Raw genomic sequence first — 27,541 nt, 5'->3', positions numbered from 1 at the left:
AAGTCCAGAGCTCTGCTCCAGCATTTCCACTGAAATGTGCGGGTTAAACAGATATTTTCTGCTGCTGGAGAGAAAAAGAGAAACTTTTGCACCAAAGAGAAGTTGATTTGTAGATTTTGCTCTGGTTCTGCATTTAGAGAGCTGAGCCCAGTTCTGAGCATTCCGTGGGCTTGCACTGTTGCACACAGTCACCATTAATGATCCCAGTGCCTGTCAGAGCAGACATGCTTTTTGTGGTTAAAGCAGGAAATGCATCCATCTGTTTTACATAATATACACAGACCTGGAGAGAGCCCAAAGGGTCCATCCTCGTGTTTCTGTGCAACTTGAAAGAGAAAGTGAAGGAGTTTCAAGGGAGAGCAGTCACAGAGGGTGGAAGGAAATAACATTTTTCTTCCTCGGATTGAGCTGCTGCCTTCTGTGTGCTCCGAGCAACAGCAGCTCTTGAGGTGAGTAGAAAGGGATAAAAGAAATGAATAGAAAGATGGATAAATATTTCCTTCCTGCTATAGATGGCTTATTTTCCTTAACTGATCTGTTTGCTGGGAGTTTTAGCTGAGGTGAGTGGGCATTGAAGCTTTGGATGTTTTAAATGTATTTCTGGGGTTCTGTATTGAGGGAATGCTGTGGGCTTTTAACATGAAGGAATTAGGATTTCTTGGATCGTTTGCTTGTGATAAAATACGCAAGAATGTGTTATTTTTGTGACCATTAGGAATAGAGGAAAAAATTTCATTGGCTCTCTTTTACCTAAACAAGTAGAATTATTCTTTCATACTTTGGGCTCTGAAAATCCTCCGTTCCATAACCAGGAATGTTTTCCTCCCAAACTGGGAGCTGGGAATGGTGCTGGCAGATCAATTGCATAACTGTTACACGTGCTGATTTCAGGATCAATAGATACACTTTTCCAATAGGGAGAGGGATTTATGTCTGCAGTTATGTTGCAGAGAAGATGGAGGGAATGGGGATAGGAAACAAGGAATATTTCTCACTGCAAGTGCCACAGTACTTTTGAGTTTAGGATGTGTTGACTAGCTCATTTTTTTTCTTCTTAGCACTGATGATAAAAAGAGTTTTGTTAAAAAAAATCTAACAATGAAAGAAAATTTCTGTCTGTGAAACCTCTAAATCTGGTCAGGTAATCTAACAGTTGTCCAGCAAGCCTCTGACTGTATTTTGCTGTAGTTTGAAGATGCAGAATGTTTTTATGCTGCCTGATACTTTAGATATTGATGTATATTCATTTTCAAAGAACAGTTGAAAAAATCAGGAAAGAAATGTATTCTTTTCTAGAACATGAACTTTTTCAGTCATGTATATAAACCAACATATAGGAGCATTCAGGAGATTTTTTTCCCCTGTAAATTTGGATCTGCATTATGATTAAAGTGCCTGGTGAAATTAAATTCACATACTTAAAAAGAAGCTATCAATTCCTTCCTCTCTCACTCTTCCTACACATTATTCATCTGGTATGTGAAAAGCTGTTCTGTGGCTTCCACATAAAAGCAAAGGGAAAAGAAAGCCAGGGACGATTTTGTTAAATAACGATTATTTTCGGGATCCTTCTAAAGTACAAAACAAAATGTTCTCCAGATACTGTGAAAATATATATGTAATTTCAGATAATCACATGTTATATACCAGAAAGCTGCTATGTTAAAAGCACATTATGAAGATTTTAAAAGCAGACACTAAAAACTTAGGAAGTGCCAGAATTATGGTTGCCTCTACAATCTTCACTTGGTTTCTTGTGCATATGCATTGTGATGCAGCCTTAAAGTGCACATCACAAACATTTTTCCCCAGTAATCTGTGAGGGCAGAAGTTATTAATATATTCAGAGGCTTTTATGGAGTGGTGTACCAGTACCTGCTGGAGAAAAGCTCTGAGCAGTGTGGGGCTGGAGTGTCCACCTCACAGATTTGAGCAGCAGAGAGGTTTGAAAATGCTGATTTTGACTGCCTCACTTCAGGCGTGTACCTCTGATTTTCCAGACCCGTTAGATAAGGCCGCTCTTTGCATGCTTAGAGAATAATGTCTTACTCAATTCTGTTGTGGATTCTCAACAACCTGAAGATTTACAGGTCAGCTGTGCTGTGAAGATGAGCACCTTGTTTAAATGATTTACTCTTCCCCCACTGGCAGTCTGGCAGGAGAAAGAACCCAGGTCTCCAGGGCCTTCTCCATCTTCCTTTTCCCACAGTTCCCTGACCCATCCACAACTTTTGCAGCCAAGCCATCATACAATTTCTCAGGGAATGACTGTAGAATATTGTATAAAAATATGTAACTAACAGCAGGCATGTAAGAACTCTGGTAAAGACTTCAGATTCAGAATATCAATTAAAACAGCCCCAGACCTTCTGCCACAGAGTTCAGCACCAGGGTTTTGTCACAGAGCTGCTGCAGGGACATATAGGGTGACAAACTGACCCGAAGGTGGAACCTTTACCAGCACCCATCAGGCATTTCCCAAGAGAGAAACAGTGTCTGAAATCTTGGATTCCATTGGAGCCTCTGAGGACAGTGTGCTGTGAATTCAACTTGTTTCTTTCCCTTCAGATCTCTCCAGCTGAATTTTAACTCTCTTGAAATTTTCTTCCTCTCATTTGTATTTCTAATCCTACACTTTACCATTCCAAGGCGCAATTTCTCTTCTCTTAATTCTAAGTCTGGGACAGAGTTTTAGGATGTGCTTTGAAGGCCAAGCCAATCAAGAAGTTGCTCTGCCTTTAGCTCTTTGTTTCCTTTCCCACTTGTAGTCCATCATCCTGCACTCAGCTCCTTGTCCTCAGTTTTGCCCACTCAGTGGTTTCTGAGGCAATGCTGTGAAATGTAGCATTGAAACAACCAGGTTACTTCTTTAAAAAAGAAGTTAAATAATGCACATTAAAGGTTAAGGAGATTTTCAGTATTTCATTTTAAAGTGAGCCTAGAAAGAATATTTTAATCTCCATTGAAATGAACAGTATGTTTTTTTGGCCGTTGGATTTTTAGTATTAGTCAATAGATTAAATCTGTAATGTGTAATTTCTAGTAGTGGTAGCCTTCATTGCATAATAATCTATAATGGCTATTCTGTAAGCATTAAATGTTGGACATAAGAGCATGCTATGAGTGCTGCATGATTATTGATATTATGAGTGGGTAAATTATGCTTGATTAATTTATGGAGCTCTAATCTTGTCCACCACCAAGCCCTTGTTTCTGCTGAAAATCTGGCACTATTTTGCAATTATAAAGCAGCCCTGAGCTAACAGAATGTGATTTATGCAGTTTTTAATGGGTTGAAAAGGAGCTGATTTATAGTAGACCTCATGGGGTAGCATTATGTTATTTATTTCAGCATGGTCTTAGTAAAAAGTGCCCAGTACAACTTCAGACTTGTGTGACTGGAGCACTTTCCCTCACTCTCCTGGTGGTGTTTGAGGTGAACAGACCTCAAATGAGAACAATTAAAGGATTTCCAGTTCTGCATTAATGTTTTCCTGCTCTGTGGTTTTGACCTGAACACTCAACAGACTCGTGTGGTAAAGAGAGAGTGGAGCCCAAAGCTGTTGGGAGGAAGAAATCTGCTTACCTGGGGAAATGGGAATGTTTTCCTTAATGAATGGCCATCAAATGAAATCTGATTAAGCACAGAAGTTATGAAAATCCCAAAGGCCTGTGTGGTGAACAGAATTAGATTCCTGTTTGATTTGTAGCAGACTACCTTTGCATTGCAGTTTGATTTTTCTGTTTCTAATCTCAGAAAGGGATGTCTAGGAGAGGTAACTTTGCATGGTAGGATATTTTCCATCCTTTTTGGCACTTTACAATAAAGGCTATCACTAAAGCAGCTGTAGAGGACATTGGTGAATAGTGAAACTTCCTAAAATAAATTAGATGAATGACTGATCTGAAGTACACATTTCCTGCTGTGACCAGAGAACTTTATCATTGTTTCCAAGCGTTGAAAAAAAATCTATTCAAACTTTTTTTTTTTTAAAGTTACGGATTTTTTCATGGCACAAGAATTTTTGTTAATATTTCTAGTGTTTATGAAAGCACTTTCCTTTGATTTATATTGTTTAACTTCTTTTTTACTGGAGAGTCCTGTGGCAGATCCTCAGTTGATATAATCAGTAATAGATCAACTGATTTCATAAGGGCTGGAAGGATTTATAGCACTGATAGTGGATCTGCCCTTGCAAAGTTATATTCCAAAGTGCTTGGTTGTCTGTGGTAGAAAAAGATTTTGTCGTTAGAAAACTGGATTAAAGAAAGGATCTGTTGTTCTCAGTTCTTCAGAACTTCGGAAAATTCATTGAAATCTGTGCTGTAGTCTGTCTTGTAAAGCTAACCTCCTTTAGAATATTTAAATTGCAATCTCTTAAAAAAAAAAACATTCTTTTTTATCAATTATTTTCTTGGTTGTTTTTCCATCTTATTTTTTGGAATTGTTATATGGCTCCAAAATACTCTAAACCTGCCCTGCAGCTTTTATAACAACAGTTTTTGAATTTGCAAAAAATCCCGAAAAATTCTTTGACAAGACTGTAGAGCCCATCACTGTGGGTGAGCCTGAGCCAGTTACAAATAGGGGCTGGTTTGCTGTGAGCAGTGATCACACAATAATCATGTTATGACAGAGATCTAAAACAAGAATGAAGATGTCAGAGCTACCTAGCAGCAAATGTAAATTTAATCTTAAGATAAAAGGATATCAGATATACCCAAGTGGCTTTTTGCCAGAGATGCTAATTAGAAAAAGCTGGATTATGCAAAGCCATTTGTTCCAAATGGCTCTTCAGGGATCAGGTTAAGGAGGACTTTCCCCTGTGTGGTTTGGTCTTGTTTACAGAGGTTGTTAATATTTGCAAAACCATCTCAGTGAAAAAAAACCCCATGTCAAGTGACTAAAAGAGACTTAAATGGGACTTTGGATTTTTCAGTTTTCAGTGAAAAAAAAGATTATGAAGAAAAGCTGTGAATTGCAGATAGTATCAATGGTAGAAGGTTCCCCTCTTACAGCCTGGATCCTTTTCAAGACAAGAGGGATGAACAATTTTGGACACAGTAAACAATTGCTCTACCCAACAGCAGTTTCAGGACCCAAAGAAATGAATTCTGAATTTCATCTCAAGTGGTGCTCAGAGCTCAGCTCAAAAGGGTTGAAGGAGAAAGAGCCAAAATACAGTTTTATTTTGGGGGGGAATAGGAGGGCCAGTGCATTCAGGTGCTTAATTTCTAGGGAAGGGCCCATGTAAAAATGAGGTGATCAGGAAAAAAAGCAAACCCTAAAATAAACAGTCCAGAAAGGAAGATGCCTACAAGATGACTCTAAGTTGATAAAAACATTCTATGTTTGAAACCCAGGTGAAAAAATATGCCCATAACTCAAGATAAAACTGTCATAAGCCACAATAAATGGCAGTGGAAAAAATTAGGGAGATTCTGCAGGGAGAAAGTTGGTATTCAGAAATTAAAGTTTTCCAGGATGGATGGAGCAGGATCACCTCAGAAACTCTGGGCATATTTCTCCTTCCCCCTCCTGAGCCCTGAAATGGTGCTCCTGTCACAGGGAAGGATCCTTCTGCCAAAGGCACTGCCAGGAATGTCCTCTCTGTGAAACACACATCCATCCTTTATCCCAGGACTCCAGAGCACATTGTGAGTGGTAGTCATACCTTTCAAAGTAAATTAAATTCCTTGTATCCCTTTTACTCAAAGAGGATAAATGAAACCCAGAGGGAAGGGAAAGGTTGCTCAAGGCCAACAGGCAAGTCAGTGGTACAAAGAAAAATTCAACAGATCTTCCAGGTTTGGGGTATGCACAAGACATTCTTTATGAAAAGTGACACAAGAAATGTAAATATTGTCAAATTTATCAATATCTGCCGGAAAAAAAACAACACTGAAGCATAAATACCATAAAACTTGGGGTTGAATCCTGAGCTGACACTCACTCAAACACTGGCTGTGTGAGAACCTCGCTAAAATAATATCTAATTAATCATGAATTTACTGTTGTGCAGCCAGTGGAAATGTATCAGTTTATAAATAGAGTACATAGATCTCCCTGGCTGGATGACAGGATTACTGCTGTGAAATTTTTGCAAATCTTTGAAATCCTGCAAAAGGAGGCATCATCAGGCAGCAGAGGAAGGGATAACAAAGAGAGGAGGAGCCTGGGGAGAGGCAGAAATACAAGGCTGGCCCTGTTAGCAGAAAGCTGAATTTTAACCTGCAAATACAGGTTTAAAAACTGCAAATATGATGCTCCATTATTTAAATATGTGGTAGCACAATCCCTCCTCTGATTGTGCTACCTTCAAAGATGTTTCAGTTTTAATAGATTATGTGACATTTAAAAATCCAACTGTGGAGAGAGTTGCTAATATATTTAGACTGGGGAGCTTCATTTTGGTCATCTCTGCCTCCAGCTTCCTCTTAAAACATTTAATGGACCTTCATTCCTCTTGGCTTCTCTGAAGTGGGGACTTTAATTTATTTATGCTGATGAGGAACTTTTCAATATCCTCTTCCCCTCCTGTCATTACAGAGAAGAGAGCAACCATTTTTAAAGGAAACTGTTTTTTATCTAGAACATGCAAAATTAAAAAGATACTGGAAAATGCAGCATAATTCAGGCTGACAGCACTCTTGAGACCTAGTTAAAGAATACCTGTTAATGGATTAATTTTTCATGCTCCACATATGCAGAGAAATGTATTTCAGGGAATATATAGCCTCAAATATAAAATCAATTTAAGAGGTAATGTGATGAAATGGTAGAAGCTGATGAAAGCACTGATTTGTTTGAATATCCCATGATTTGTTAATTGAACAGCAAATTCCTGACCCTTGTGCAGTGGCTGAAGAGGAGAATGCCACACGAGACTGATCTGATAGTTACTGGAATATTTAATTCAGCGCTCCCTCAACCTTCTGCTTCTGGTTAATCTGTTTTATATAATTTGGCTATCAAGTATTCCTTTAAAACTGAAGCAAAGGTCAGGATTATTACACATGAAGGATGGGTCTCTCCTTCCTGTCTTCCACTGAGGCTGCTTGTGCCGACTTTGTACACCAAATTCCTTCAGATTTATTCCCTGGTCTTTCCTTGTTCTTTAATTCTTTCTATAAAAAGTTCATCTCCCTCCCCCAAAAATCTTAAGATTTTCTTAGAAGTCATGTAACTTAAATTAAACCATGGGCTATTGAGCCCTTATGACTCACTTTACCAAGCTCTGCTGAATAACCACGTGGGCCAGAAAATTTAATTTATTTCTATTGTCTATCTGCAAAATCTATTAATGCTTTTCAAGAAGAAATAAGCTCTGTCACTCACATAAAACTGAGCTATCAGACCCTAATGTTATTTTTGCAGCACTGTATTTTTTGCCAAAATTAGATCTCAGTCTCTTGCAAGATTTTCCAGACATGATCACCAGGCACCACTTCCTCAGCAGCACTTGGGAAGATGGACAAATACATCCAAGTATCAAAATTTCAGAATGTAAATTTCTGATTTTCACTTTTGGGGAATAAGCCTTGAAAATTTAATCCACATCCACTCTGCTGTTCAAAAACCAGATGGCCAAGGGGATCCATCCCTTTCTCTTGCCCTCCTCCCACTGTTTAAAAGAAAAAAAGGGCAGGGGGATATAAGCAATTTTCAAGGGGATGTAATTCACACCCCTGGCAATGGTAATAAAGCCAAAGGACTGTTTCTATCCCTGTGTCTGCCAGTCAAAAGTCTTCTCCCTTGTTTTCAGTGCCAGATAAATTAAACTGGGGCTATTTTATGGCACAGGCTCAGTGCCCCATGGAGACTTTCCCTGGTGTGTTACACCTGCACTGCTGCTGGAAGTCAGCTAAAAACACTGCCCAAATTAGAAAAAGCAGCAGGATCCTCTCACCTCTCCCTTTACTCCAAATAATGAGAACTTTTCCCAGTTTTTCTTATTTTTTCTTATCTGGAAGATGAAAGATAGGTGATAATTCCTTTTCAATAAAGGATTTAACAATAATCTGAAAGGTGAGAAAAGCAATATTCCAGAGAAATTAGCACAGTGAAACCCAATTAAAATGGGAGAGAACTGTGGTGATCTGCAAATCCAGAGGAGGCAATTTATGCCAAATGACACATCAGATTATTTTCTTCTGAGCATAAAATTGCACAGCAGCTTCCCAAATACCATTATCAATGCCAGTTACTGTTATTTGCACACTTAACAAGACACAAATATATCTGTCATTCCATAACTGCTGAAACACTGATGCTTATCCCACTGAGCTACTTTTTTTTGGTAGTAGTTAATGATTTCTCATTCAGAATTGATAATAGAAAATGACACACCCCTGAATGACTTTTAGAATTTTTTTGCCCATCTAAAGATATGGGGCTGCTACAGAAATTGCCCACAGTTCATCTCTATCCTGGTCTGCAGAGTTCTCACTTCTCTCTCAGGTAGGAATGGAGCTGGATTCATAAGCAAACCATGAAACAGCTCTTCCCCCACTCTGAAAGACAGAGCCCAGTTTGAGAGGGGGGAAAATCCCAGGAAATTTGCATTAAACATTGCTGAAGATTCAAAATAGCATTTCAAAGATGCTTGTGAAATCCTTGGAATGAAATATTGAACAGGGGTCTAAAAATGAACTCTGGTTATTCAAAGTAAGCAGCATAGAAAGAAAATTTGTATTGTAAGAAGAGAAATTGAATGTTTACTTTTTATATTTCTGCTCATTAAAAATGTGATTAAATTGATAAGGTGAGATAAGGAGACCAAGTGTCATGTATCTCACTGAAGAAAGCCAGTGAGCATCAGATTTGACTTCAAACTCAATTCCCTTGTATCTGTGCATTCTGGTAGGGCTTGGTTTTATTGAATGTCCTGCTAGAAACTGTTACCTTGCTGTGTTTGTAGGAAATAGCTGCTTCTACTTTATCTTTGTATCAACACTCAACCCTCATTAGCCTCTGCTCTCATTTTCTACAAAGATTAATCTGTTTTGAGGAGAATCATGGCAAGAAGTTCTGCTGGTGCAGGGAGGTCTGGCTGTGGAGTCTGTGAGCCCTGTGAAGTTTTCCTGTTTGCCTGGAGTGTCCAGGAGGGGATGATGAACTGAGCCTGCGGAAGATGTGGACAATCCCTGCCTCTGCCTGTGCAGCTGAGTGCATCCACATCAGAACAGCCCAAACCCACACTCATGATGTGATTCATACCTCCAGCTGTGGCAGCAGTAACTCAAATTAGGTCTAAATATGCACTTCCTTCGTGGACAGCTGCACGCTGCAATCATTGAAAATATTTTTCTGTGGCGGTCAGTCCAGTCATTCTGCACAGCATTCAGGTTTGGTTAAAAAACCCAAAACAGTTCTATTATTTACTGTTCAGAGTAATTCTACCATGTTCAGAGCGAGGACAGGAGAGCTCTAGGGAACTTCCCCAGCCTGTGACCAGTGAGAAGTTGCTGGGCTCTAGGGTTTAGCTCAAGAAGCTAAAAGGCAGAGTTCTGGAGCAACATTTAGAGATGAAGTTTCTCTTTCCAGCACTGGATCAACCTGACTCAGGTCCCACTACACATTTTAGCTTTCTTCCTCTGTAAAGCACTTGGGTATATAATTACAAAACAGGATTATGTAAGACTCAGCTGTTATGTTGAAGTAACAACTGGAAAACATGACACTAGTACATGATACTAAGCTACTTCATGTGGGCTTTTTATTCTTAATGACTGTAGAGTGCCCAGGTTAGTTTGTAAAACAAGATGTCAAGGACCACTTTAATTTAAAATTTGTGTCTTCAAGCCTCAAGTGGCTTTGCAGTTGCCATGATAAAATTTATTTACTGAGTGCCAAAGAGCATCACGGAAGAAGAGAGTTGTTTTCCTTCTTAAATGGTCAAAACATAAGTTAAACCTGCCTTTAGGCTAGCTCAGCATAGCCTGAAGCCACCCTGGAATGCTTTCAACAAATAAGAAAAGTTGGCAATTTGGAGCACGAACGTTTGGGTTTTTTCAGCTGGCTTTGCCAGTTTTGGCTTGGGAGACGTCAAAGCTTTTCGCTTTTAGTGTTGCCTAAATACAAAGTAGCACTGCCCTTCTCCCCTTGCCCTTCTGCCAGCTCTGGGGGCCAGGGGTGGAGAAACGGGGAAAAAAAGAAAAAAAGAGGAAACAGAGGAATCAGAGGGAAGAAAAGCCAGGAGGGATGAGGAGACCCGAAGAACCCTTTAATGGTCCTGCAGTTAACTCTTGTTTACAGCCCTTTCACTGTGCATTTAGGCACTGGAGCATTATAAATATGAACATGTAAGACAGGACTGTAATAGATGCCAAAATCTAACTTCTAACTCATGCCTTATCTTGTTTTATTTGAAAATCGTCATGCATGCTGCTCAGATGAATGAGATGCATTATTGAGGAGGGGTTAGGAGCAGCCTGGGGAGCTGGGTTGGGTTTACAGGATCTCTGGTGCTGACTGTGCCACTCTAAAATCAAGCTCCCAAACCCTCTCTCACTCTGACCTCTATGAGAAGCAGCTATTTTGTAATCAAGTCCATATTATCAGCAGACTCCTTGATGGCTTTTTAAAAATTTTCAACATGTAGTTACGTAATATAATGTGTAATGCTGTGTGCATACCCATATTCAGTGTAGATGCATTATATAGATACAGACTGCAGAATGCTACCGAACTTGTGATGCATCAGCCAGGAAGAGCAAGCATGAGGACAGGGCATCTGTTCTGCCCTGGAAACAGAGATGTTCTGCATCCCCCCCTGCAGCTGTGAAAATCCTCTCCTCTCTGCTCCTGTGGCAGGAGCTGCTGGTGAGAGCTGAGGTCACTGAGCACAGTGAAAGGCACAGTGCTGGAGCCACCATGGGCTGTCTCGTTTTTGCCACCCCAGGCTCAGAGCTGAGTTGCTCCCTGAGTTTCCCATCACCTTCTGGCACTGCCAGGCTCTGCCATCCTATGAGAGGCTGGTGTTGACACCAGGTCTGTGCATGAGGGCTTTTAACAGCAGGACAGGTTTCCTGCAGAGCAGGCATGGGCAAATGACCATAATTCTGTCAAATCAGCCAGAGCTGGGTTACACTTTATGCCAGCTCTGTGCTTTATGCCAGACTGATGCCAACTGGGGGATGACAGACAATTCTTGATACAGCACAAAGTGCAAGTGGTGCAGAGAAATGATACCTGATCCAGCAAAAAGCCTGCAGGAGCAGTGCGGACTAATCAATGTATTTTAAACAATCTGAGAGGGCAGAATGAATTTCTATTGGATCTGCACTTTGTACCATTGGAATTGTGGTCATTTTGATCTGTTACTGAATGCCCTAAAACTCAATTTATTGGATACCAGCCCAAGAGTCTGTAAACAAAGACCTGCTTGACATGTCTGCATCTTCTAAGGGAAGAAGATTTAAATTCTTGTGGAAGAAGAGTTGTGTTAGGGGGTCTGAGCTGCTATATCTAATCCCATGCCATGCATATATTATATGCATATATTCCACGTAATGGAAATACATAATTCCTCCCATCCAGCAGCCTGCAAATAGGGAATGCTGCTTAGCTCTCCATTTTAGAGCTCACAGCCATGCAGATGCTGCAGAGATAGAATTGGGTTTGGGTTACTCAGAGATCTCTAGCACAGTGTTCACTTTACAAATCCTTTGCCTCCATTTCCTTGTTAAAGCAAGAACAACATCCAGAGAAGTATTTTATTTTCAGCTTTAAGCCTTCTGTTCAGGTTTCACTGTGTTTATTGTGAATCACATGTTTTGGGCAGCACACCCCTGTGTTTTTGTGAATGTGATCTCTGCATGATCCCACCAGGAATGCACAAGACACATAACTCATAACTCATAACTCTGGAGTGAATCCCTAGAATGGCACCTGGGTGCAGAGTCAGCATGTGAAGAAAATTACCAAGTCCTAGCACATGTCAAGGAAGTAAAGCCTAATGGATCAGGTGCCTGGAAGCAGGATATGAGCTATTGAGTATAAAACGTCCTTTTAAACTCCTGGGGAGGTGTTCTGTTTGCTGATTTATTGTGACAGGAGTTCTCATCCTCTGCCCACATGAAATGTCATCCCAGCTCTGGTATCAATTTCATCCCTCTGCAGGGAGATCATGGGGACAGAGCAACACCTGCTCTGCTCATCTTGGGGTGTCTGCGTTAGACCCAGGCTTGGCTGAGCAGCACCTGGGGAGGTTCTGCTGCTGCATTAGCTCTGCCTGCTTTTGGGCATGAAGGAAAATCTGTGGCTTTCAGGGCTGTCAATCTGGGATCCCCCAGTTCTTCCCCCAGCACTGAGGGACAAGATGGGTGGGATTCTAGCAGGGGTGTAGTAGCCATGGGATGCAAATGATGCCTTGTCCATCATCCTGCCTTCTTTCCAAATAAATGTGTGCATTCTAAAGCCACTATCTGAACTCATCATCCAAAGGCTGTACTGATAGCCAGATGGCAGAATCATAATTTTTTGTTCTTTCAAGCTTTTCCCCAGTAGCTTTAAATAGAAGAATAAATTTTCCACAGAGAAAGAATCTTCTATTAATAGCATTAGATCGTTTCAGCACTTGAAAGGAAGAAATTAATTGAGGGTTTTTATAAGGGTTTTTTAAATACTTTCTAAAATATTTTAAGTTCTTTTATTGTGCAGGCAAGAGTGTCCGCCTTCAGAGTTTTAATTACAAGGGAAAAAAAATTCTCCTTCTCTGAGTTCAAAAAACAAATATAGTGAATAAGATTATGTGAAATGACTTAAAATAAACATCTTCAAACAATCTGGCCCTATGTGTCAGCTCTCTGTCATGCTTTGATAATCTCATTCTGTTGTTGAAATAGATTTACACAGATTGCAGAGGAGGCTTGGAGCCGATTGAAAAGATTTCTGCTTATCCAGTGCACTGAATTGCCAATCAGAGGTGATGTTCTGGGGGGCAGACTCAATAAATTCCTCACTGTATTTTCTCATAACTGAGCAAATTCAGCCAGTTCCACTCCTGTGATCACACATTCTACGATCTCTCCTCATTCATTAAAGAAAACGAGAGGAAAACAAGCTGCAGGCTTCACTGCCTTTCCCAAATAAACTTTGTTATCCTCTTATGTAAAACACTGAGATATTCCAAGTGGCAAAGAGCTTTATACACAGCCTCACTTAAAAGCAAAACCATAAAACATGTTTTGTTCTGCAGTCACCAAAATTCCAGTCATTTATAGCAATGAATGGGCAATGTCAGAGGAACATATGGTATTTTTAGCTCTGCTTCATTACCCAATGTTGTAAACCAACCCTGAATACTTTTAATGTCTAAAAGCTTTCTCAGAGAAGAAAGGCTGTTCCTGCATAGTCTTGATTAAAGTCAGGCTGTTCCTGTGCAGAGGCTCAGCAAACTGCAAGATGAGCAGTCAGAGCTGTGCAGAGGTGAAATGACAGCAGACACTGGCTGTGAAAGCAGAATGGGAAGGATAGCCCAGTGAGAAAGAGAAGAGTTCCTGGTAGGGAGATGTGATTTCAGTGTGAGCAACTCCTTGTCTATGGGCAGGAATTTGGGACTGAATCTCTGTGTTAGAGGCAGATGAGCTCCAGCCAACAGGACTGAGCCAGGGCACGCTGAGGCACAATCCCACAGGCCTGTAAGTGCTCTACAGCTGATGGGCACATTTGATACCAAGGGTCTCTGTTAATGTTTCACAACATCTTTTTACTCTTGTGTGTTTGCTCTTTGAATCCATTTGACCCCCAGTGAATTTGGTTTATGATTAAGTTGACCTTTTTTCCTCTCACTGCACAAGATCCTTGACCTGGTTTGCTCTGCCCTGCTCAGTCCAGACATGAACCAAAGGAAGAGGGGTCTGGCTTCTTCTCAATAAGTTCTGGCATTTCAGAATGAAGGACGGTTTTCCCCCATTGTTTCTAAATATTTCTTAGGCAGCCTCAAACAGATTTAGTTTGGATGTAACTTACACTGTACAGGAAGGGACATTGGATGAACTCATTATCTTGGAACAGTGGGGAGCAGTGTGGCAAGCACTGAACACCCTCCCAGTTCTTCTAAAAGCCTGTGGATTTCAGAGTTTCTTGGAACATCACAGGATCAAATCCAAATTATGCCTAGACCAGTGAAATTCAATACTGTCATTACACAAAACAATCCACAAAGTCACAGCAGTCTGAAATCTCTGCAAATGCTGGAGAACAATTACATGAATTTCAAGAGAGTTGTATGGAAACCCTCAGGTATCTTTCTTATGATTACACTCATAAATAATCCCTTTTTGCAGCTAAGATATTGTCACTTCCTCTGTTGGTTCCCATGGAGGTTTTTGGTACAAGGAAGCTTTCAGGAGATTTTTGTGGCTTTTTAGTGGTATCCCCCAAAACACACAGAGGCTCCCTCCTGAGGAAGCAGTAATTTCAATATTGTGGGGGGTTCTTGTTCCCTGCTCTCTGTCACTCATGCAGGCAGCTGAGAACACAGTTAAAATATGAGTGCTGAAAAGAAACTGAGAAGAGGGAGTAGTTATTCCACTTCTCTTTCTCTTGGAACAACTAAACCAAACATAAATTTAGGTCAGACAGGGTAAAAATATTCCATGCTGGTTTTCCTCCCAAGATGTTTGGGCTTAGTGAGACATAAAAACAGGCCCAGGATATGGCTGAAACTAACAAGACTATTATTTACTTGTTTAATAAAAACCTCTTGCACTGAAACAGAAATTCAGTTCATATTCTGTGGTGGTTATAAAATAATAGTTTTGTCACAGAGCTGGTTATTCCTTTTGTGTAAAAAGTAATAAATTAAGAACTAAAAAAGTAGGAGAAGAAAGCAAGAAAAGAAATTCAAATATTCCTGCTGATGAAAGGCAAATGTTAGAAAAACACTCATTAGAGGTTTCTGTCTCAAAAACATGTCCTGAATGAAAATCAAGAGCTGGAGACCAAGGAGCTGTCCGGGATAGTTGGCTCAAAAAAAAGTGAATTTAAAACTTGTGGCCAGTAAAATGAACTAATTTGCCTGTACAAACAGAGAGCCTCCTGTCATGCTTTGGTTTGGGAAATGGTTGCTACATTTTGTACTTTTGCATAAGCCCTGACCAGAAGAACAGAAGTGGATTCGTGTAAACACTTCTCAAAATTGTAGATTCTCCATATTTTCTCTCTTTTTTTACACCATTACATTATAAATTGTCTAAACACAGAACTGGAGTAATCTTACCTATTCAGACAAAGCGTGCACGGCAGGACCTTGTAAATTCAAATTCAAATTTTCCAAAACATATTGTGATTCACAATGAACGGGCAAACAGCGATGTCTGTCTGTGGGACACGGTGCAGAGAGGGTTTGGTGTCCCAGGGCACACTGAGGCTGCTCCACCTCCACCCTGCTGGCCCCAACCCCTGAGGTTCCTTGACAGAGCCATGAGAAGACGTTGAGTAGGAAAATGTTGGGCAGCTCAGGAGTTGCTGCATCCACTCCTGCTGGACCCACAGACTGCTCCAGGAGGAGCAGGGCAGCACCTGACACATCAACCACAGGTGACACTCAGCACTGCCAGCACTTACAGGCAGCTGTGGAGAACTTTTACCAGCAGACTTCTAAAATATTTCTTTAAAAAAGCCATTTCTCAGCAGTTACCATGCACATTTTAGTTTAGCTCCTGGCATTCTTTGTCCCTGCTTTGAATATGTTTCTTCCTCTGTGTGTTTCCATCTGAGGTGCAACCACTGCAGTCATTAAACATCCTACTTGTCCAGACTACTGCCTAATATTCCTGGAGGTTTCAACCAGCTGCAGACATATTGCTGAGGTTTATTCTGTGGCTGTTGCAGTTGTTGGAAGCAGTACAACCTCACCAACCCACAAGTCTTCTCCTTGAAAACAACTTGAATTTAAAATGACCTTTACAAGATATCTCTCCTGTTCTTTCAAACCTAACCATTTCAATAAATGGTGACAATGTCTTTTCTAAAATGTTTTTAGCAGCAATTCTCTAGATTGCATGGAAAGAATGTTTTATGAACTAAGAAATGAATGCAAAGCTCAGTTGTTGTACTGAACTGCAAGAAGACTGACTCCAGTTAATAAAACCAGTACAACTCTTGTTAAATGCAGGGTCATTCTCCACTAAACTCAGTGCACTGTGAACATTAGAAGAAAAGCTGAAAAAACTCATCCATCTGTGCATTAAATTTGCTTTTTCTGTCATGACCTCAGCATCATTCTAGGAATTTTGAACTTGCCATTTTTAATTTATGCGTAGCAATTTCATTAATGCTAAAATGTGTTGCTGGAAGGCCCTGGGAAGGTACCTGTCACACAGGTATTTATAATGGAAAAATGCAATGTAAGGACATTTCGGATAAGCTCTAATACGAGGAAAAATGCAACACAAGGGAACCTCTACCAAAAATTTAGGAGTCAATGTCTTGATGAAAGTTGGTGAATTTTGATACCAACAAGTCTTATGAATTTGCATGTGTGATTAGGGGCTTTTGAATCTTGCAATTTAGTAAGACAAATAATGATTTTCATCCATCCTCTGGGAAGAAAACACAGGCACTCTTAGGTTATTTTTGGAAGGCTGCTTGTTTAGTTTGGCTGGTATTTTTATTATCAAGAAGAATCTTGTTTCCTTCGCACTTTGTGAGGAAAGAGCTCGTTCACTGTCGAGTTGGAGTCACAAGATCACACCAGTGCTGCTTAACAAATGCAGCCAGGAGGTGTTGAGTCCTCAGCACCAGCTGCTCACAGCCCCACTTCGAACACTGCATTTCTTGCTAATGCAGGCACAGCCAATAAATCACATTAGCAAGAGGAATTGCTGTTACTTCCATAGTTCTCCCTGCTTGGCTGCTCAGTGACACAGGGAGTTAATGGACAGACATTGCTGTTCTCCTGCCAAAATTCTCATTTTGTTATTGCCATGTGGGACATTGTCTCTCTGTTTTGCTGTTTCTTACACAGGCCAAGGATTACAACTCAGTAGCTTGTTTTTCCTGGTTCCTATAATAGAAGAAGGAAACAACCTGGAATGGAGTAATTCCAAGAGCTGCAGAGGAGACAGCTTCATATGTTTAGAGTAATTTCCATGTTTATTCTTGCTCTGAAGATCCTGCCATTTCCATTAGGACATTGTGGTCTTGGTTCAGGCAAACACTGATAATCACTACAGTAAATTTGATAAGCAATTATTTCTATTGGCCCTCCACCAGTAAAGAATTGAATTTTAGAAGGCATGCTGCAGTTTGGTTAGACCAGTGCTTTAAAACCTTTATGAGAGCTTTGAGAAGGTTCCATGCTAAGGATGATGTTTAATGTAGGATTTGACAGGTGACATTGCTATCCCCCTTGGGGACTTGGTGGCTCTGTGTTTAAGCACAGATGTGGCTTTTCAAAGGTGCTGGGGGTTTGTGGTACCTTGCTTTGGGGAACTGCTGAGTATTTAGTATAATTGCCTTGGTAAGAGGCACCAGTAGACAGTGGAATAAATGATTTTTTAAAAACAATGTTTTCCTTTAAGTATTTCCCACATGTGCCTTATATTTACAGAATATTACATCCAGCAGAGCAAACCATCCCTAGAAAATGTTTAACATCCATTCAGATGAAATGACCTCCCAAGAAGGTTTCCTTACAATTTCCATACCAACCAAGTGTATAAATCACTGGTAGCTTTAGAACAGTTTTACAAGGAGCCACATTGGATGCACAACCTTATACAAAAGTTGAACTTGGTCACTGTGCCTGTTTTCTATCTACCTTTCCCTGCAGCTGTTCTGGTTTATGTCACATTTTTGTTGTCTAAGCATTCCTTCTCCCAAATCTCTGTTCTGTTCTCTAGAGCAGGCCTGGAGTGAGCAGCAGACTGGTGGCTGAGGTGTGTTTGTTGCCAGTGGGTGTGAGGAAAGCAAGAGTGTGAAGCAGCAGAAGTGATAAAGGAGAAAACAAAACAAAAGGAGATGCTCCTGCATTTCACAGAGCACAAAGACTGTTTTCCATCTGCAGCAGTGGCACTGAACAGTGACAGCACCAACTGAGAGCTGTGATGTGTTTGAGCAAAGAGGGAAATTATTCATGGAATTACAAGGGCATGAAAGTGCCCAGGACATGAGGATTTGATTAATTCTTGAATAGACAAGTTTGGGATAGATGTAAAGTGAGAGCTGACTGTGTGTCTGACAGACACAGGCTCCCATAAGCTGGAGAAACTCTAAACAGATCAGTCCTGGGCCATGAATCCCAGAAAAAGCAGTGGATGAATCCCAGAAACGAATCCAGAATCCCAGAAGAGCAGTCCCTGCTGCAAACACTGCCCTTACACCAATGGCTTCCCTGGGTGTTCCATGTCCCTCCAAAGGCAGCTGCTGTCAGGGATAGCTGCAGTGGAAGGGATTTGAAGGTGCCTCTTGGAGACAGCCCAGGGTGTGTTTCAGTCTGCAGACTCCCTGAGGATGCTATAAAAAACATCCTTTCAACAGGTTTGCAGCAAGGCTCCAGCTAATTAAACAACTGCAGGTGATGAAAGGCTGGTCCTGCAGTGCAGACACAGCTCCACTGCTGAGGGCATCACCCAAACCATCCCTGTGCTCCCTGTGTCCTGCAGCACAGCATCCCTCCAGGAGCCTGGGGGAACTGCCCAGCCCTGGGCATTTGTGTGTGGCACAAACCCCTGCAGCTGCAGAGGGACAGACTTGGCACAGGCCCCCGGCCCTCTGCAGAGGCAGTGCCCATTTGAAAGGATTTTTATTTCATTTGAATAGATGTTTTGTGGGGAGATGCTGCTCTGCTGCCTGAGCCAGCTCTCACTGGGGGAGAGGCTTTGCCTTCTCCAAAGACACTGTACAGGCTCAGGTAACTGAATTAACAGTGATTACACAGCAATCCCTCATCAGGCTCATTTTCTTATTGTTACTGAGCTCTTTCTTACCCAGGTAAGGCTGTTGTGGGTTCCTTTATGCAAACACTGACAAACCTATTTTGCTAATGAACTGCTAATGTTACACCGTGCATTGTAAATCACAGCAAGTGGTGTTGGAGCTTGACACAATGATCCAAAAGCATAAAAAGTTCCTGATTAATTTCTTTGCACCTTGGCTCACTTGGTGGTAATGCTGGTAGGTGATATGTCAACTTTCCCAAGGAACGTTTTTTGGAAGGAATCACAAATCTCAAGCATACAAAGCATATTTTTATCTAAGAGATTTAGCTGGAGTTGCCACTTCCCTGCTCTCTTTCCTTTGATAAGCATAATCTGTTTCCCCATTCATGTCAGGGTAACCTGGTTTTAAAATCCAAATACTTTGAAGGAGGCTCAGCATGACAAAATGGAAATAAACTTCCCTGGCAAGCACAGCCCCCTCCTACCACCCACAATTATGCTTTGGGGTTTTTATTTTATTTCCTTCCATTAGAGAAAAATGTTAAATTGTAATTTAACATGCTAAAGAGCAGTGGAAATTACAGAACAAGGACAAACGGCAAACCTTGTGAGTCTGAAGTAAAAATGGAAGTTCAGACTTTGGAGACCACTTAGTAAACTTGCATTTCCATGCAGGGAAGTACAAAAACTTAATCAGGATTTAAATCACTCAGCAAAAGGAAAAGTGATTGAGGCCAAGCACAGCCTTTACTGAGGGGAAGCTGAACCCAGAGCTGTCTCTGTATTTCCCTGCTGTTTATCTTTGCATTTTCACCCTGCCTTCATGGATCTCTGTGAGTCTGCAGCCTGCACACGTTTCCTGTGCCAGATTTTCCCCCCAAGGTAACTCAGGGGATGACGTGGATGCCATGTGGATAAACCTGGCCCACTCTCCATCTGCTCCCTGGGAGGTTCAGCTCTCAGAGAGATGAAATCCACGGCGGGAAATCAGGAACATAAAGGGTTGCAATAAGAGAAGAATTCAAGCCATTTTTTTCCTTTACACCATTGACCAAACCAAACCTAAAAATTTGGACAGGTAAATGGCTGAATTGGCACTTCAAACCTGTAGTTTTCCCTACGTTATTTTAGTGGTTTTTTGGTCCAATTAATTTGATGTGTCAGAGCAACAATCTATGTCACATAAGCAGCTGTGCACCCAAAATCAGCTCATGATTACATTCAATAATTGCTACAAGTACCTTGCCTTTCTAAATATCTAACTGTTAAGAACTAGGTTTTCACTTTTATAAAGGATTCCAAATTTTTTTCCAAAATACTCCCAAATAATACTGCAACATTCATAGCTTCAAATACAAAGTCATTCAAAAATTAAATAAATGTCAGGTTCATAAAAACTTCTTTTCTCTTTTATAATTTTCAGTTCTAGTTTCTAACAGTCATTCAAAACTGTAAAAATAAAAATACTCTATGTTCAAAAAAACTGAAATGGAAACTTCAAACTGGAACATTCTGCTGTAGCTCTCTTTCAAAGAGAGTCAAGAAAGAGAGCATGTCTGCAGAAATGCAGGTGACAGAAAACATTTTTAGAACAAGGAAGAACTCTATCACAGGAAACATCTAACTGGTGCAATAAAAAAGCTCTTCAGTTTGAATTCTGCTTCTCTGGAACATATGACAGAAGCATTCAAAGGCTCCCAGACATGAGCAACTTATCCCTATCCTGCATGTTCAGTCACTGTGGTCAGTTCTCTGTTTTTCAGGATGCTAAACTAAGGAAAAGGGGGATTGTTCCTGCTGCTAATTCTCTGTCACAATGCTCAGGATAATCTTTACTCTGAAACCAACACCACCTTTCTGCCTTCCCTGCCCTGCAGGCTCCTCTCACTGACTAGGACCACCTTGAGGGAAGTGCTGGCTCGGATTGGGAGTGACCAGGGGGACACAGGAACCCCTAAAAGCTCAGCTCCCCCTGTGTCATCCTCCCTCACCTTTCTAGAGGAACTCCTGAATTGCAGGCAGCGCTGAAAGTTACTGGTGCTAAAGGCACCTCTACCCCAAAAGGTCATTTTGATTCCACTCACTGTCTCTGCCCTCTGCAGTGGACCAAAGGGAAACTTTCTTTCCTTTTTTAGCTCAATACATGAGTTGCAGAGAGAGATGCAATGACAGTAAAGGGGAAAACATGCAGAGCTGCATCACAAACCAATTCATCAGCAAACAGAGCACGCCTGCCTTACAAATTTGCCTGCAGCTCTTGTCTGCTGTGTTATTTTTAAACTGCCTGCAGGTTGCAGATTTTTCAGTGGTCCTTCTCCTACTAATGTACACACAGGATTTAGCAAGGCACAACTTTCATTACTGTGAATTTAAGTTACTAGAATTCCCAGCACATTAAAATTCAGCATCCTTCATCTTCCCACAAACTTCTTGCTGCATTCACAGGAGGACATCCCGTGTCCCCTGCAGCCTGCCTGCATGGCAAGGTCAGTGTGACTCAGCCCTGCATCCCTGATGTTCCTCAGCCTGTGGAATGCATCCTGCAGTTGCTGTAATCAGCAGGCATCCAGCTCCACACTCAGATAAACCCAACTCATTGAGCCCAGTGCTCAATTATAAAATATCAGCCAGACATGATCACCTCAGCACCAGCCCCAGCTGCGGCAGGAACAGGGCTGTGGCAGCTCAGGGCACTCTCCCACCACACAATTCACAGAACTCCCAGCAAACCTGCCCCACTTCTGTGGGAAGCTGGCTGGGATGGAGGCAGGGTCTGACATGTGCAAATGGGAGAGCTTCTGTGAGCAGAAAACCTTCACAATGATTGCACAATTCCCACAGAGAGGGGAATTGCAGGAAGAGTGCTCTATTTATGGCACCACAATGTTTTATGGAAGAAAGCAAGGGGGTGTTCTTCACCACAACTGCTGCTGATGTAAACAGAAGCTGCAGATGCTCAGACTTTCTGAGGGGTCAGACCCTGGAGCCAAATGTAATGAATATTATGGTTTGTTTGCTTCTTCTTTGTTGCCTGGTTGATTGTGCAGCCCAGAGCTGCACTGCAGAGTCACTTTGGAACCTCTCCCCCCTCTGACTGGGGATGTCTCAGACATTAACCCACTCACACTGCACCACTGCTAGGAGCTCTAGAAATAACTCCAGATAGCATTGTGAGAGGAACTTGCCCACATCAGCAGCAGGGGCACAGCCACATTGGTGTCCACCCCTTTGGCACACACAGAGCAGGTGAGGAGTTTGTGATATGGGAGGGGTTTATTCTGAGGCTGAAGCTCCAGCACAGGAGTCTTTGCCCTCATATATGTGTACAGCAAGGAATTTAAAGTGATTTTGGCATAAACAGCCAATAAGCTTCAGCCAGAGCTAAATCCTGTGACCCCACAGGGCTGGGGATTGCCTTCTTGTGGGGCAGTGAGGGCAGCAGGCTGGCCTGGCTGTGCTGGGCTTAAACTGCTGCTCTCTGGACCCTGATAGTGACTGTCCCTCATCCTTCCACATCACACAGAGAGTTAAGCTGCTGCTTGCTTCCCCCTGCTGATTTGGAGAGTCATGGTTTGGCTCTTGGCTGTTTGTATTTTGCAGACATCCCCTGTGTAATTGCATGGCCTGGCCCCAGGCTGTCAGGCTCTGGGAGAAATAACCACATTATTCCACAGAACAGTTAGCATAATTAAAATATTGACTGCAGATTAAAAAAATGTGCTGAATGTTTCACAGAGTGGTTGGAGGGTTGGCAAGCCTTGGCAGCTTGTTGGCTGCAGGAGCTGGCTGATATTTAGGAGTGCCTTCTCCTCCAGCAGTCACTGCTGTACGTGGGAACTGCTTTTTGTGCTGTCAACTTCTGGTCTTCCAGGCAGCCAACCCACAACCAAGAGAAAATGAACTGACTGGAAATGAGGTGTTCCAAGGGCTCTCTTGTGATTCTCATTGCCAGTGAGATCACTTCCTTGTTATTTAGGACTTCAGGACACCTCTCTTGCTGTGTCTCTATCTATTTTTCTGTCCATCTCTCCCAATGCACACTATAGAAGCTGCATATGGTGAGAAGGACTGCTTGTACCATATGAGAATCATTAATAAAGTTAAAAAGCCCACTAAAACCTCCACTGGAACATATGTTTTATCTGCTATTCCTTCTTTGACATCGGATTTGTACCTGTGTTTCTTCTGCAATCAAAGTCTTTGCATTTCCACAACCAAGAGGGCAGAAAGGGAAGCAAGAAATGCAGTTGGCAGGGCTGGTGCAAACCACAGAAGCACCGAGGGAAACCTCAATGTCCTTGTGATATCTCCCCATTCCCTTAGGGGAATATCTGGGACCATGAGCATTGCTGGAGACCCACAGGTTCAGGTTCAAATGATTTCTTGGTTCTTTGTGTATCCTCTGTCTGGCAAAAACTTCAAATGGCCTCATGCTACTGGTACTAAACAAAACATGTGGGGGATGTCTGACCCACTTTGCAGACGCCTCCATCCCAAAGGAAACACAGCAGAGCTGGTAAATCAACTTCTTGTTTAATCCTGACTTCATGCTTGAGAAACCCCTGCCCTGGGAGGAGCAGCAGTGCAGGGTGAAGAGGAGCAGGGACAGCTGAGCTTGTCCCTCTCCACTGCAGCTCCCAGGGACAGGGCTCTGATTCACAGCCTCATCTACAGCTACTTGGGGATGAGCTAATTTCATGAACATTTCTATTTCCACTCAAGAGGTGTCACAAGAAATGACCAAATGCTATTTCCTGAGGCTTCTATTACAGCTTTAAAGTGATCATAATAGCAAGTTAATAAGAGATCTACTCTGCCATTTCCATTCTCATTGCTATTGCTGTAATCAAGAGCAGCTCTAATTCCTCAAAGCTTATTTCTGTGGTACTTCTCATTTTTGAATACACTGCTAGGAAAGGAGCAGAATATCTTGGCACTCCAGCTGTGGTCTGTAGGCTACTGCCTTCCTTCTGTGCAATGCTCATTGCTATTTTCTGCTCTCAACTTAATCCTGACCTCCAAATTGTAAATTATAAATATCACCTTGGGTAGGCACCATGTGTTCAAAGGAAAGAAAATTATTACTTTAAATCTCTTGTAAATTAAACCCCCAGATAAACTCAGTGGAATGACAAAAAAGGTGTTCTAAATTCAATACAAAGAGAGAATTTCACTGGGCATGCATGATGTGTGTGGGGAATTGTCACAGCTTTTCTCTGCTCTAATAGTTTACATAGCCAAGTTTTAGTTTGTCTCCACTGAGTGATTCATCTCTATTACCAGTATTTTCAAAATTAAATGGAAGAGGAGGAATGTGTTGATTCCCCTGCTGTGTTTAATAATCTTCCAAAAATTGTTTCCTGTTTACTTGGAAATCCCCACCTCCATGCTGTGATTTAGGCATTTTCACCCTGTTAACTTAAAAACAAAGCCTAGAAGATGCTGGATATGTATGATCTTGCAGTCATGAAGCAATTTGTGATAAATGTTGCTGTTCCAGAGAAAAATTACTTGGAAATGTACATATGTTCATAGCTTCACATTCCCAATTTAAATCTTAACTGGTTGTTGGGAAAAAAATACCAATTGCTGCTCAGTTTTTATTTCTGTAACAGGTCTGATGGCAGCTTCTCTTTCAATAATAACTGCCCTGGTGCTGTAATACAGATCTCAGTAAAGCTATCAATAACCCCATTTAGGGGACTGTCCCACTGTCCTCTGACACTGGCTGGCACACAGCTCTGAATACTCAGTGGCTATTGTTTCATGCAACACTTGTCTATAAGCAAAACTTGTGGTGTCTTTAATAATAAGGAAAATTATTAAAAATACCTAAATTGATTTTCCAGCTGAAGCATTACCTCTGAATTCCTGTGGCTTGGCTGGACAAAAAGGAAAGACTTTTCCCCTCAGCTTTCTCAAGGAATAAATTTTCACAGCAGTCCTGAGATTTTACTTGTATAGCACATATCAAACAAACTCTTCTTTATATAAGATTTGAATTAGCTCACAAAAGTCAGCGTGTTCTGTGTTAGCTCATGTGAAGAGTTCATTTAAAAGGCAGCAATATCCTGTGACCCAGGAACAGAACTGGAATCTGGGGATTCCAAAGGAATCTGAGCTCTCTCAGCTTTTCATAAAGGTCAGCATTTTTTAAATGAGCATTACATTTATGTTATTAACTGGAGGCCATGTGAGCCTGATTTACAGATATGTTAAACTTCCACTCCCCTGTTAAAGCCATGGGGAGCTCTCAGCTCTCCAGGGTTCAGGAGGCTGTGGCAGCTCCCTGCAGCTTTTGGGGGGACAGTGGCACCACTGCCTTGGTGAGCATCTCTGCCTGCCCTTTGCAAGTCACTGTGGGGTTTTTTCTAACAGGTTTTTCCTCTCTTCCCCTCTCAGATGAGATGGAGCAGTCCCCTGCAGTGCGTTCTGACTACTTGGTCTCAGGGATTCGAACTCCACCAGTGAGGAGGAACAGCAAACTGGCAACACTGGGCAGGATCTTCAAACCGTGGAAGTGGAGGAAAAAGAAAAATGAGAAGCTAAAGCAGACATCTGCAGGTAGGCTGAGAGCAGGAGAGGGATGCTGCACAGCAGAGCTTTCATGGGACAGGTTAAAGGTGACCAATTCAGAGATTCCAGCATTCAACAGATTATTAATGTTTAAGGCTCAGAGGGGCCCATATAGGCTGACTTCCTGTATAACACAATTTAGTACATTTAGAAGGAAAGGTCAAAATATGAGAGTGAAGCACAAGCCTTGCCCCCAGACTGCTTTCCATGGGCTGTCCCTTGTCCACACAGGCTACATTTATGGCCCCAAGTATTGTCACCCCTTTTATTTGGGGTGACGCTTATATAGGTCACAGTAACATGATGAGAAGTGACAGGAGGGAGCTGCAGCATGTGAAACGCCTTCCCTCAAGCAGCTGCCTCTGAGGGGAAGGAGCCCAGCACACAGCACAGCCTCCTCTCACTGGTCTCCAGAGACGTCCCAGGAGATCAGTCTGGAGGCAGTCTCACTTGCATTTTCATAAGATGGGACAGTGCAGTTCCCTCCACTTGCTTCTGTATCCTGTGGGTGTCCCAGTGGAGGACACTGTCCAAGGCAGCTCCAAGGTGCCACAGTAAACAGCACAAAGCTCTGACATCCCTGTGACTGCACTCAGAGTGAGCTGACAGCACCTCATACCATAAACCTCAGCTTTATATGTGATGATTTTTACAAGGAAGAGGCAAAACCAGCTCATCAATCCATGCTCCCCAAAACAACATCCTTGCAGACCTTTCCAGGCACACAGGAGTTCAGACTAAAGGGAATTTCCATGTTGCCTTTTTCTCACCCCATTACATGACTGCTCTGTTGGTAACTGGTGCTGTGTTGTGCCCCTACTTTGTGCAGTGCTGGAGAAGAAGATGGCAGCACGGCAAGGGAGGGATGAACTCATTAAGAAAGGCCTTCTGGAGATGATTGAGCAAGGTAAGTAAAAATTCTTCCTTTTTTTTTTTTTTTTTTTTAATCAGAGGCTCTTTCAGGACAGTAGGAAACACGTATTTTGCAAAAGCAGAATAAACAAGCAAATTAATAAAAACCTTCAATCCAGAGTGGAAAACTCAGTGTCTGAATTTAAGGCTTGTCATCCTTCAAACTCCTCCCTGCTGCAATCAATCCATGCAGTTCAGTGTTTGATGCTCTCCCATCTCCATGCAGCTCTGTGTTCCCTTGGTTTACAGCTGCAGCCAAAGCTGGTCCGTGTGTTTTATGTAATTGCCTAAACCCAGCTAAATCCTTCTGCCAAGAAATCCAGCTCAAGCTGGATAAATACAAACTTCAACATACAGAAGCAGTCAGCTAACATGAACAACGGATGCAGATCCCATCAAATGATCCCAATCTGATGTTTTCAGCTGTTTTTCCAAGTTTGTGGTGTAGGGTGTTACCAGTCCACCTGCTTTTCATTCCCATGGAAAATTGAAGCATTTAGTGCAGTCATTTGAAAGCTTTCCTGAGTCCAAACCAGAAGTCATGGAAGGAAAGATGATAAAGTGTCAGAAACACTCACAAAGGACATGGTTCTTGTTCCAAAGCCCTGACAGATGCTCGAGGGAGACACAGATCTGGGTGACTGTTCTGTGAGATTAACTGAGCTCCCAGTGTTATGGACAACATCCCAATTGCCATTTCCACCTAAACAGAGATAAACCCCACAAATCCATCTTTACTTTGAAAACATCATAGCAGAAGGCACTGTCATGAAAGAGGACTGGCCTTTTGAGTTTGATTAATCTCACAGATAGAAGCTGTATTCTTGGAAAGTAGTAATTGAGTTTCTTTTGTATTAAACAAATGCCATGCCTATAAATAACCCCTGGGACCATACTGATGCCAAGCTGGAGTGAAGCTGAGCAACTGAAGAGTCAGAAAAAGAGCATTTTAAACAGGATTTCTTTTTCCATGGGAGTGAAGCAATTTTAATATTATTCTGTTGGATATATTTTAAATTTTATATTAAATAATCTATCAAACCATTCATTCTAAAATGGAAGTTCTTAGAGAGTTCATTTTTAATTCCTGTCCATTGAAGTCTTTGTGTCTCTCATAATTCTAGATAATTACATGTCCTATTAGCATATTAGCATTACTGTA

General features: G+C 41.7%; 1 protein-coding gene across 2 annotated transcripts in view; it reads left to right on the top strand.

The window, feature by feature from the left end:
- The first annotated feature begins 288 nt into the window (after positions 1-288).
- PHACTR3 (phosphatase and actin regulator 3) overlaps positions 289-27,541 on the top strand; it is a 73,902-nt gene continuing 46,649 nt past the window's right edge. For both annotated transcript variants that reach the window (XM_058814734.1, XM_058814733.1), the window contains exons 1-3: positions 289-449; positions 25,294-25,455; positions 26,297-26,374. In XM_058814734.1, coding sequence (XP_058670717.1) covers positions 25,299-25,455; positions 26,297-26,374 — 235 coding nt within the window. In that variant the 5' untranslated portion in view covers positions 289-449; positions 25,294-25,298. The remainder of the gene's footprint in view (positions 450-25,293; positions 25,456-26,296; positions 26,375-27,541) is intronic.

The sequence above is a fragment of the Ammospiza caudacuta genome, chromosome 15, assembly GCF_027887145.1.
Source record: "Ammospiza caudacuta isolate bAmmCau1 chromosome 15, bAmmCau1.pri, whole genome shotgun sequence".
NCBI classification, from domain to species: Eukaryota; Metazoa; Chordata; class Aves; order Passeriformes; family Passerellidae; genus Ammospiza; species Ammospiza caudacuta.
This window is presented reverse-complemented; position numbering and strand designations above follow the sequence as displayed.